Below are 12,037 nucleotides of genomic sequence, written 5' to 3' on the forward strand. Positions count from 1 at the left end.
TCAATAGTTAAATTGCTTTTCTAAACATGGTATTAGAGCCTAGGTTTAGGGGGTGTCAATCAGCCCGGTTGTATGAGACCGATACGAGGGTCTGTCTTTGTTGGTTTTGGTTGACCGATCGATGACCAGGCCGTCTAACCGAGCGTACCAGCGTAGGGGGGTGGCTGGGGTGCATGTGGCTTGAAGCTTTTCGAAATAAAAATGGCACACCAAGTAGCCGGCTTGGTAAGTTACCAACAAGAAATAAAAATGGCACACCCAGATGCATGTGATCCCTCTATCAGTAGCGATCGTGCAGTGTACACTGGTCCCTGAAATTTAGTAGCACGCAACTGTGGGTGGTGCCGGAGACTATCTTAAGTTAGGGGTTACTTGCAAGCCACCCCTCTAACCAAGAGAACAAGGCCAAACAGTCTGCACCACCGCCAGCCCGTGATCTCGGCTGAACGATAAATCCAAGAGCAAATGTAGGCACCCACCCCCATGTGGCATCCCCATCCGCATGTGTCCGACCTGTTTCTAAGGATGTGTGTCAGTCACGGGCGACCCAACCCAAATGCATGCACTCTTCGTTTGTGGAAGGGGAACGGGGACCCTTCTTTTTAGTTAGACTGTGATGTACTTTTCCAGATGGGAACAAAGCGAAGAGTGCATCGCTTGGGAACGGGGACCCTAAGGCCTTTCACTATGTAGGCAAAAAATGATGTCATATTTACTTTTGATTCATTTGGCATCGGTGCTCTCCATTGCTCAGCTGGTGCCTTAAGAAAAATTATGGGAACCGGAGCAACTAGATGCTCCGATGCCAAATTCAGTGAGGCAATAGAAAATTCATATCTTGCATGCAGACTAGATGAAATGGGTTCTGTGTGAGAGGAAGACTAGTACTTCGATCAATTATTCTGTTAGATGTGGGCCAGTCTTTCACCGGTGCCAAATTGTCTATGTTGTGCGAGGGGTGCCAAAAGCTTTTCATCTGACATTGATGTATATGTGGCATACTTGTCAGAATTTTGTCAGAATTTTGGCACCAGATACATAGTGGAGGGCCTAACAGCAGCAGACCCCTCAAGATCAACTTCAGGAGCGGCAACTCTCGAGCCAGCCAAAGATTGCCCATAGCTTGACAGCCCCAATGCCATTTTTACGCCTACAAAAATACAACCCGTTCCCACCTCCCACATACCAATGGATGGGCTTTTTGGTAACTGGGGTTTACCAACTGGACCGCATCAGAGCCACACCCATCGCGGCAAACAGATGCCATATTATATTTCAAATAAGTATTGGATATTGTATCTTTGCGGCTAAGTTTCAACATTACGATAGCAGCACAAAGCTGGGGTTGAATGGTACAACAATCAGGAACCAACAAAACTATAATCTTCTGTTGGCACACATAAATAGGCTAATCCGATCTCATCACAGGACTAAACCTCCTACATTCTTCTCTCTTGGGTACATAAGTCGGGACTCCACACGCAAAGGTCTACTATATGGTACAGGACAGTAGGGCGCAGCCAAACGAGTTACATGATTGTACTACGCTACAACTCTGCTTTTTATCTACACAGCCGGGATTTCATGCTCCTCATCTGTCATATGGGAACTCACTGTCGTCTTCTTTTACCTTAAACGGCTCCGGATGACGCCCAGAGCAATAAATGTTCCACATCTTGAAGTACGCCCTATCAAGGTTCCGAACCTGAAATGGTTGGCAAGCACAGAGCTCGTCAGAATCTACTAACTGCCTACAAATGACATGCCAGGGAGTATCACACATAAATCTTACCCATCGAGCAGTGTCAAATAAAGGACAGGTTAAACGAACTTCTTTAAGCTTATTGGTCAGTGCCTGGAGTTTTGCCGGGTTTGTCGCCAGTTCAACTGCTCGGTCTTCGTACTCCTTAGTGCTACAATCAGAAAAAGGAAGGGTAAATGTGCATGCACCATGCCGTCCCACGCAGCTTACAAATAAACCAGCTTCTAATCAATACTTACCTGCTAACAATCATCTCATCCCCAAGCCCAGTCGCTAAACAAAGGGAGCCAGCTACTCTGGTTGCCATTTTCTCTAGAGGAAGTGTTATCATTGGCAAGCCAGCCCATAGAATGTCAGTACCAGTTGTGTGTGCATTGCAAAGGGGCCTGTGATGTGGGAAGTTCACAAAGACAGACCCAAAATATAGGCCAAGTATCAGTATTAAGTATGAACCGATATGCTTATCACACAGAACAAGTGAAAAAGCTGGTTAAGTGCATACGTGTCAAGGAAGAGGTCTGCTAGTTCACTTCTTCGGATATGCTCATGTTTCATCGCAACATCTGTGAAAATGATCTGATCAGGGCCCACTCCCCTTGCAGCAGCATCTGCATAGAAATAGCATTCCAGTATTGTATGTGTTAAATTCTGTTGCCTCATGTCATTCTTCTTTCGAGATGAAAAGTTCAGGCAACAGAGAAATATTCAATCTACTTACGTGCTTTTACTCTCATTTCACCAGTGGCTGGAAACCTTAAGAGCCATAGCACACTGTTTGGAACACGCTTGACAATATTACACCTTCAAAAGACAGTGCACAAACATTAACATCATCTCTACAAAAATTACGTAATGTATCTATGTATGCTTTTGACAAACTGCAGAGAAGTACAGGTAATAGAACGTTACCATGTATCAAATATTTCTGGGTCCATCTTGTAGAGCTGATTAAAGCATGCAAAGATGAATTTATCCTTGGGTAACCCATAATCTGATCTTTTATGCGGGCATACCGGACTTAAGACATCACAATTTTTCTGGTATAGTACCCATAGTTAGAAACACCATGAATGAATGAGAGCAGAAAGAACATAGAGCAAAATGAAATGAACCTGCTTGTAGTCATTGACGAAATAGCAATGTGGGAGATGAACAAGCTTTTCAGAGTATATATGTGCATAGCGAGTTGGAGAAACAAACTGCAAATATTGTTAAACGAAGAAAAATTCAATTAATTGCACATAAAGCTAAGAAAATATTGCGAATCAAAAATCACAGAATGTTGTTTAAAAAACTCAGACCTCATCTGTGACCAAGTAGTCTATGTAAGAAGCACCTGTCGTCCCTGGGAACCCCATGTACGAAACTTGAATAGGTGCTGGTTGCATCGCGAAAATTTCATTCCTCGCACCCTGTTTAACTTGAAAGCATGAGGCAGACTGATAACATTTTTCGAGAGATGCTGAACTGCATTTTTTTTAAAGAACGCTTCATTGTACAGTATATTACAAAATATTTAGTGATACCACCTAACAACTTTGAGAATAGCATATGCCTGCTCAATGTGAATAAAAGCAAATGCAAAACATGAAGAGAAAATCAGAGTAATAGCATGAGGTTGTCCTGGACAGAAGTTAATACAAGGAGACAGATAAGGGGTTACGGGAAGACGTGAAAGTATTACCTTTGTGTAGCCATTAAGATTGATTAAAACTTGTATTTTGTCTTCATTTATCATTTTTGCTATCACATCAGATGTCATGGCAGACACATCAATGAAATGCTCTGCCTCAGCCTGGATACGCTGTCTCCATTCAGTGCCATCATTTTGACTCAACGCATAGCAAAAAACCTGCCATCACAATTGATAAGTTGTTGATACAATAAATCAACAAGGTGTAAAGGGAAAAAGCAAAGGTGATTTACCTCAACATTGTCACGGTCATGCATACCAAATACTGAACCCATGAGATGGGAAAGCGGGTGATTACCAAAATCACTACTAACATATCTGCAAAATTCAAATGCCAATTACTCCGTTGTTGCTGGAGCCCAACAATATTGATAGCAGCGCATTTAGACGTACCCAACCCTGAGTCGGCCATGTTTACCCTCTGCCTTCACTGGTAAAGGGGGTGGGTGGACAAATGGTGGCAAACCAAAGCGAGAAGCAATTAATGAACACTGGACCGCATATTTGCGGCTGCCAAGGAAAAAAAATAGTGTAAATAATGAAGCAGAAAATATCACTGATGATGCAAATAATAGTGCAGTAAGAGCCAAAAGGATATATATATACCTAATTTCCAAGGCAAGCAAAGGATCAATAGGATAAGCAATAGCATGAAATGGCTGCACGCTTGGCAGAAGTGACATCTATTGAGACAATAACCAAAGCTTCGTCATGACTCTTGACATTTTCATTGTTCAACATTACCTATCTCTACCATACTTTAGGAAATAAAATTTATCACAAGGGGCACCTTTATCTGCCGTCTGATTATCTCTTCAACTTCACGGAACATAGTATCTCTGTTTTCCCAGTCACAAACACTCTGCAGTGAAACAAACAAGGGTGGCATTTTTTAAATTACTGCTTTCCTGGGCATAGCTGCATTTGAATGCGACTAGAACTTAGCATTAGCTTGCTTTCTGGGGACATCAAACATGAAATATCCAAGCTAACATACAAAAAATCAATAACCTTTTACATGAAAAAAATTATACAGCAAGTAGTACAGATATAAATTAGCTCTCATGGTCTTCAGGGTTACACGTGGAGAACGTCTCAAGTTGTACAGGTAATAGTATGCTTCTGTGTTTTGATTGAAAAAAATTAGACAATCATGTGAACTGGATCGAACCTGTAGAGTATGAAGAAGGTTGCACGTTACTTCTGGAAAATCAGGACGCAGACAAAGAGCTTGTTTATAGCTAGCTATAGCTGCTTCTTGATGTCCACTACAGCGGAAAGATCACATTTCATAAATTAAAATTCAACTAGAAACATAAGATCACTATAATAACTGGATGTATCACCAAACCGCAATACTATCTTAATTACTAAGTAGTACCTATCTTTATAAGCTGAGGCTAAGTTCGCATGGGCTTCCGCCATATTTGGCCTGATTGTCACAGCCTGTATGTAATCCTGAATTGCCTCGGCTACTCTTCCAAACTCCTTAAATGTGTTTCCTCTATTAACAAGTGCATCAGCTGCAGTAGGATCTATACGAAGAACTTCGGTGTAACATGCAATAGCATCAGCATAGCTTCCCTGATGCACACAAAGATGAACAATATCACGAAAAAGGATAAACAAAACGATATCTCAGAGAAAGTCTCAGACAGCAAAAGCAGTAAGCACAATTCTCTAAAATATTACTCCCTCCGTCCCGAATTACTTGTCGCAGAAATGGATGTATCTAGACGATACATCCATTTCTGCGACAAGTAATTCGGGACAGAGGGAGTATATACAAAACAAAATCTTTCAAGCTAGTACCTGTTGCTTGTATATGACTGCTAAATTGTTGAGTGGCGAAGACAACCCAGATGTAACGGCAATTGCTGCTTTGTAGAATGAAGCGGCAGTACTTATCATGTTCCTGCAAAAAAGGAAAAGTTTATAAGTAGAAGGACCTCAATGTGGTAAGGTATCAAACATTAAAAAGGTAGGAGAATCTTACCACTCCATATAGATGTTTCCTAGGTTAGTAAGAGCCTGTGGATGGTTTGCCTGTAATACAAGGCACGACTGCACCAAAAAAGTGAATACATTAGAACCGGAATAAAATATGGAAATTCACAGTAATGAAGTAGAACATACTTGGAAGCAATTAATTGCCTCTTCTACTCTCCCAGCATCTTTAAGTGCATTGCCCTACGGAACATAGAAAATGTTAGCCAAGTGAAGTAACCAACAAAACTATTGTCCACAGTCAGTAATGAACAATGAGCACTTCCAGAACTTACCATGTTATTGTATGCTTCCACAAACCGAGAATCACACAGTATAGCCTGATTGTAACAATGAATTGCCATATCAAGCTGGCGTTGCTCATAGTAGATAGTGGCAAGATTACCTGCATGAAAATGTCCCCCCGTCCTTTGCATTACGAGGTATACTAAGGGTCTACTTTGAAGGTAAAGAAATGACCACTCTCTTGTGAGCTTGTACATATCTCATCCATGATGAACATCTAAATAAATGGACTCGAGAGGGCAAATGTCACTGAATTAGTATTTACACTCCACAAAATTGCAAAATACCAAGGAGTAATGGTAGGTTTAGTCAATATCTGTTGTAACACGAGAGGGAATGGATTCAGTCTTGGTTTTGGTCAATCTTGTTGGTTCCCTCAGGACCACCACACACATATATATACCACAACACTAGGGTTACATAAGCAGTACTGGGCCTGGGCCACCATGGGCCTCCCATATGTACCAACACTCCCCCTCAAGATGATCATGGGTGAACACCCATGACCATCTTGCAACAACTACATAACTCAAACTACGACGACTCTAATGAACATAAAACTTAACCAACTACGATACATGAGAGCCATTGCCCTCTCCATCATCTTCTCACCACCTCCAACTTGTGATGGCCAACTGAGCACCATGCACCTCCTCAACAACCCCGGCTGCCTCACCACACAGGTTCCGTAGAACCATCCACACTCGCCTCAATGCCCTCAGCCCGTCTTCTCCACAGGCACGACGGCCTCTTCGGCCACTGACCTCTTCCGTCTTCTCCACAGGCACGACGGCCTCTCCGGGCAACTCCTGCCCCAGCCATCTTTGCCTCAGGCACGACGGCCTCTCCCCTGGTCAGGCCTCAACCATTCTCACCTCAGGCACGACAGCCTCTCTCCCGGACACTTCCTCATCACCAACCACACTCAAGCCACAACCTCATCATCTCCATCATCACCACATCTCCCTCTCCCCCCCTAAAAGAAAATCCATCTGGCTGCCATCAGTAGCAACATCTCTCTCCTTGGTCCTTGCAGCGGACCAAGCAATCTCTCCCCCTCTGCTCCTTGCAGCAAGCACGGAGCAGCAACAACACCACAGCCAGCGCAGCATCTCATCCTTCTCCCCCATCTCATCCTTCTCCCGCTCAGCAGCACCAGCAGCTGCGACCAACTCCTCTTCCAAACAGCAGCAGCAACTAGCACACAGGAGCCACAAGCAGCTGCCCTTCTCTTTCTCCTCTGCCTCCTCTCCGTCTCATGCAGCAGCAGCACACAACCTTCCTTCTTACTCTTTTGTCAGCAGCAACAGCAGAACACAGCAGCCGCCAGGACCACAGCGCCCAGCAGGAGCTTCTCTCCTCTGCAGCCGTGCACCTCCTCTTCCTCACGCGCCGCTGCACCTGGCCGCACCCACAGCAGCTGCAGATGCAGCCACAACAGCAGCAGCAACAGAGTCAGCCTCCTTCTCCTCTTCCTCCTTGGCTGCTCCTCCTCTGTTGCCTTCTTGCCGCGCACAGCCTCACCTCCTCCTCTGCACCAGCAGTTCAACTCCTCTTTTTTTTTACTTCCAGCAGCAGGCAGCACCAGGATAGCAGCAGCACTTGGCGCGCGCGCAGGCGCACCTCAGCTCCTCTTCTTCCTTTTCTTTCCCTCTTCTGCCCGCAAGCAGCCTCTCCACGCCTCACTTGCCACGCGCGCAGCCGCTTGCCAGCGCCACGCCGCCTGTCCCGCGACCCACAGCTGTGGCCAGCGCGCGCGCCGCGCATCCCAGCGCCTTCTCGCAGCGCCGCCCAGAGCACGAGCACGAGCTCGAACTCCAAGCCCCAGATCCGCACCTCCCGGCCTTTTGCACGCGCCCACCGTGCCGAGCTCGCCAGATCCAGCCCGCACGCACGCTCCTCGCGCCCGCGCCTTGCTCACGCGTGCAGCTCGCCGCCGCCACCCGCGCACAGCTCCCAGCCAGCCGCCGCCGCGAATCCGCGCCGAGAGCAGCTCCTGGACACCGCGCCCAGATGCCGCCTCCGCTTCTGCCGGCCACCGCCGACCGCGCAGCTCCGCCCGGATCCGCCTCCTTCCTTCACGTCCCCGCCGCCTCCTTCCCCAGCAGCCGTGGGCTTTGCCCACAGCCACCTCAGGAGACGGCGAGGGGAGCGGCTACAACCTAGCTCTTATACCATGTTGTAACACGAGAGGGAATGGATTCAGTCTTGGTTTTGGTCAATCTTGTTGGTTCCCTCAGGACCACCACACACATATATATACCACAACATTAGGGTTACATAAGCAGTACTGGGCCTGGGCCACCATGGGCCTCCCATATGTACCAACAATATCCAACAGGTACCATGCCAATTTTTAGCCAAAGCCAATGGAATACAATTGTTTGGTAGTTGATCAATATTTAGTTTGCCTGGTCCTATTCTAGCTGCTTTTTGATGTTTACTGTAATCATCGGTATTGTATTGGCACACTAACAATTGTTCACAGGATTCCTCTTTTGATTCCTCCATGCAAGTGATGAATAATGACAAGAATTCTTGCAAATATAATTCTAAGACTAACAGTCGTTCAGTCTATGACCAAGAAAATGGCTTGCCAACAATGAGCATTGTGGTTGTTGGACACAAACCAAACCTACCATACATCCTCACACATAAAATAAAGCAATTGTGCGTACCGTAAGCCATGGCGTAGTCAGGGCGTGCCTGCAAAGCACGCTGATAACAAGCAACTGCCTCCTGGAGCATTCCCATAGCCTGGACACACCGAAACATTTGCTCCATAACCAATCATTCACAACGTCCAAGGCCATAAGCTACTGCCATAGTTCGTAAGACTTACCTTGTACACATTCCCTTGATTAAGATGTGCATCAGCAAAAGATGGCTTAAGTTTAACAGCTTCCTGCAATATTTCAAGACGAAAAAAGAGCATTGGTACCACTCAAATCATGGCCATCAGCATGCCAGTCAGGAGGGTTAAAGCAAATCAACCATCCATCTGTGAGAATATAACAAGCAAGCACTATATCGAGCTACAGTACATATATAAAACAATTGCTATGTGATCACCCTTTGCCACGATTATTTTATCGCCTTTGGTTAGGCATTTATGAACAAGGAAATACTTCTCCCAAAAATTCACATGTACTTAATTGCCAATTTACTCCACCTATGTACAGTTTCAAGTTCAAATTCACTATATGATAGAGTAACAAGAATGAGAAAATCCGACAAGTGATAATGAAAATGAAAAGAAAAAACATATAGACAAATGCGAACATTCATTAAAAATGTCATTTTTATTTTCTAATACATTTTGAACTCCACGTCAAAATTTAAAGAGCTTGTACAAAAGAGGAAGATACTGATTTTAATTTTGTGTCCATACAAGGAGTTGATTGCATGAAAATACCGTAAAACATGATTGAATAGCATATAAGTGTGACATGGATACATCACAAAATTAGTATACAAGTTCCTTGACACATACTAGGGGCTGAAATGCCATCAAAATAGCCTCGATAAACATAACATACAGTAATTATTTCAACCAATATATACACAAATATAACATTTTGGGAATTTTCAATTTCCACCGCACTTCTTGAAATGCTAATTTATACCTCGATGCATTTATTGATAAGGTAACTCAATGTAATATTACAAATGATAAACTATATGCAGCGTCAAAGCATAGTTTAGGCAATGAACCTAATACACAAATTTAATGCGAACAATCTACAGACCGTCCAGAGTCATGAGCAAACCTAAAGTTGACCAGCATGGGTTTTAGGATTCTAGCACGGATTGGAATTTTAACTGGAATCAATGGGACCATGTTTCTTCAAAGCAATATATATCTATTTTTTCTTTATATGTGTGTGTGTGTGTGTGTGTGTGTGTGTGTGTAACATAAGATATTCGCATTGTTTTCTGAAAATGATCATCGCCTGTATGCCACAACAGTGCTCCGTAAATGGCATCTCAAAGAACTTTACAGAGAATATCAAGGAAGCACGTAAAAGGATTTAAAAAAATTACAGTCCTAACCATAATCATGCCCCAAAATAAGTCAAGAACAAGAAAAGTATAGTAAGCATTAGTTCTTTCATTTCACCTTCTCACGGAAGTTCTCTTTTTTAGCAAGGAACTAAACATCTCAGTGGCACTTGGGTGTTAAGCTTCATGCACTAGCCAACGCAACAAAAGGTCCAAACTGATGGAAAGGGCTAGGCAATCCATATATACACTTCAACAACCCCTCACACGTGTGATGCGGGAAGTCAACACGTGAATAGACTAAGAGCACTGATACCATGTTATGCTTCATGCACTAGCCAATGCAACCAAAAGTTCAAATTGATGGAGAGGGCTAGGTAATCCACATGTACACTTCAACATTGGGAACTTCATGAAAGCTAAATATTAGCTTTGCTGTAAAAGAACGGCAAGCCCTTCAACCGGAACTAACAAGAGAGAAGCCCATTTGTGTTGCTACTCACAGTACCAAATGTCAGTACCAACCTACATATTTCTTTTCACAATTTTAAGAAGTTAGGTTCAGCCTATTATGTCACCACTCAATAACGCATCAACGACAACCTCTTGTGTACAACCACACACATAGAGCAATGTCAGTAGATGATACACTCCTCTTCCCCACTCCTGGGTTAAATAAGTAATGCTCTACATAACAGTTTCCTTTTTGTAGTAATGAACTAGTTGTAGCATAGTAACTCATAGAACACTTCAATCCACTAACACTCAGCTTTATTGACAAGGTACCAATATACATCTATTCGGTTCACATACATTGAACAGTATATAGAATTCAGGTAGAAGCTTTTTAATACACAGCAGATATTTCTCAATTCTACCAAAAGCTTGCACCATTGTGGCATTTACCTTGTAATACTGCATAGCCTTATTGAGGTCCCCAACCTCCATAAACAGGCCGGCTAGATTTGACCATGCAATTGCAAAGTGTGGATCTATTCGTATTGCTTCAAGGTAGCAAGCATATGCCTGAAGATGCAATAAGATGACGTAATAAGGATCATTCAACGGTACCACTTGTTATCGAAGCCAACACAACTTGCTTACCTCTTGCACAAGACCCTGGGCTTTCATTAGATTCCCCAGATTACTATGTGCATCAACCTAAATTATGGAATAACAAATGTCAACTCACAGAATGAACAAGCAGAATTACTGGAAACGTGTGAATACACATACCAAACGTGGGTTCAGGAGAAGCGCTTGTTTACAGCATTGTGCTGCTTCATTCAGTCTACCTTTGCGTGTATATGCACTTGCAAGGTTTGACCATGCATCACAAAAATTTGGGCGTAGCTACAAGAGAAAAGAAGTTGGAGGTCAGACCATTTCATCTTACAATCTTGCAGTTGATTATTTATGTTAGAAACTTTCATGAGTTAAAAAGAACTGAAAGGGAAAAGAACAAGGGTGTAATGCATGCACTTGCCACATGAGGCATACTAGTGTGCTGGAGGGCCAATTAGCACCACTAATGGTCATGAAAAATCTGAGAAAAATTGGCAATATTGTCACAACATCATTAACCACGCCGCACAATTTCAAATCAAAATTCGATCCATGCATTGGTCGTTTCTCAATGTGTGGATCAAATCCTATATACCTAAGAGATCCATCCCCACTAACCTATTTATCTTAGCATGCAACTACTCCACCTCAGCAATGCAGCCACGTCATGTGTTTCCTCCTACCCATTTATTCCTGATGCCACATCATCTTCAGTTACTCAGACTACCCACAGTGGGAGTAACATAGGTAGTAACATCACACATATCTAGATAAAATAGATGATGTGGCAAGCAATAAATGAAGAAAGAGAGGAAAGTGGTAACATAGCTAGTTACTAGTAGTATGAGTAACATCACACATATCAAGGCAAGATGAGTCTATAGCCTAATAAATGAAGTGTTGCATGTTACCACACATATGTTACTCCCCACTATAGAGCTAGTAACATAGACCAGTAACATATGCATGTTACTAGTCTATGTTACTACCCATTGTGGCTAGTCTTAGATCGGGTGTTCCAAAAAAAATTAGTGTCCCAATTTATTCCAGCCATAATTGCAATGATTTCTAACCGAGGGGCACCATATTCTTGGAACCCATCGAATCCCCTTCCTTACCAACACTAGGCCATGGTCAGGATCTCCCTCTTACACCTTTAGGGTTCGCACTGGCTAGAGTCATCGATGATGCCCTCCCGGCGGCGCGCTCGCCATCGGACATGT

General features: G+C 43.6%; 1 protein-coding gene across 1 annotated transcript in view; it reads right to left on the bottom strand.

Moving 5' to 3' along the window:
- Positions 1 to 1,247: 1,247 nt before the first annotated feature.
- The window catches only part of LOC119354907 (probable UDP-N-acetylglucosamine--peptide N-acetylglucosaminyltransferase SEC), a 16,377-nt gene continuing 5,587 nt past the window's right edge, over positions 1,248 to 12,037 (bottom strand). The window contains exons 5-28 of the mRNA XM_037621671.1: positions 10,986 to 11,102; positions 10,854 to 10,910; positions 10,656 to 10,775; positions 8,590 to 8,652; positions 8,426 to 8,504; positions 5,738 to 5,847; positions 5,592 to 5,645; positions 5,452 to 5,519; positions 5,268 to 5,370; positions 4,837 to 5,039; positions 4,627 to 4,723; positions 4,246 to 4,317; positions 4,062 to 4,138; positions 3,849 to 3,965; positions 3,689 to 3,773; positions 3,447 to 3,614; positions 3,064 to 3,174; positions 2,875 to 2,961; positions 2,672 to 2,799; positions 2,481 to 2,563; positions 2,265 to 2,370; positions 2,002 to 2,148; positions 1,793 to 1,913; positions 1,248 to 1,705 (exon numbers count right to left, since the gene is read on the bottom strand). Coding sequence (XP_037477568.1) covers positions 1,592 to 1,705; positions 1,793 to 1,913; positions 2,002 to 2,148; positions 2,265 to 2,370; positions 2,481 to 2,563; positions 2,672 to 2,799; positions 2,875 to 2,961; positions 3,064 to 3,174; positions 3,447 to 3,614; positions 3,689 to 3,773; positions 3,849 to 3,965; positions 4,062 to 4,138; positions 4,246 to 4,317; positions 4,627 to 4,723; positions 4,837 to 5,039; positions 5,268 to 5,370; positions 5,452 to 5,519; positions 5,592 to 5,645; positions 5,738 to 5,847; positions 8,426 to 8,504; positions 8,590 to 8,652; positions 10,656 to 10,775; positions 10,854 to 10,910; positions 10,986 to 11,102 — 2,487 coding nt within the window. The 3' untranslated portion in view covers positions 1,248 to 1,591. The remainder of the gene's footprint in view (positions 1,706 to 1,792; positions 1,914 to 2,001; positions 2,149 to 2,264; positions 2,371 to 2,480; positions 2,564 to 2,671; positions 2,800 to 2,874; positions 2,962 to 3,063; positions 3,175 to 3,446; positions 3,615 to 3,688; positions 3,774 to 3,848; positions 3,966 to 4,061; positions 4,139 to 4,245; positions 4,318 to 4,626; positions 4,724 to 4,836; positions 5,040 to 5,267; positions 5,371 to 5,451; positions 5,520 to 5,591; positions 5,646 to 5,737; positions 5,848 to 8,425; positions 8,505 to 8,589; positions 8,653 to 10,655; positions 10,776 to 10,853; positions 10,911 to 10,985; positions 11,103 to 12,037) is intronic.

The sequence above is a fragment of the Triticum dicoccoides genome, chromosome 2A, assembly GCF_002162155.2.
Source record: "Triticum dicoccoides isolate Atlit2015 ecotype Zavitan chromosome 2A, WEW_v2.0, whole genome shotgun sequence".
Classification (NCBI taxonomy): Eukaryota; Viridiplantae; Streptophyta; class Magnoliopsida; order Poales; family Poaceae; genus Triticum; species Triticum dicoccoides.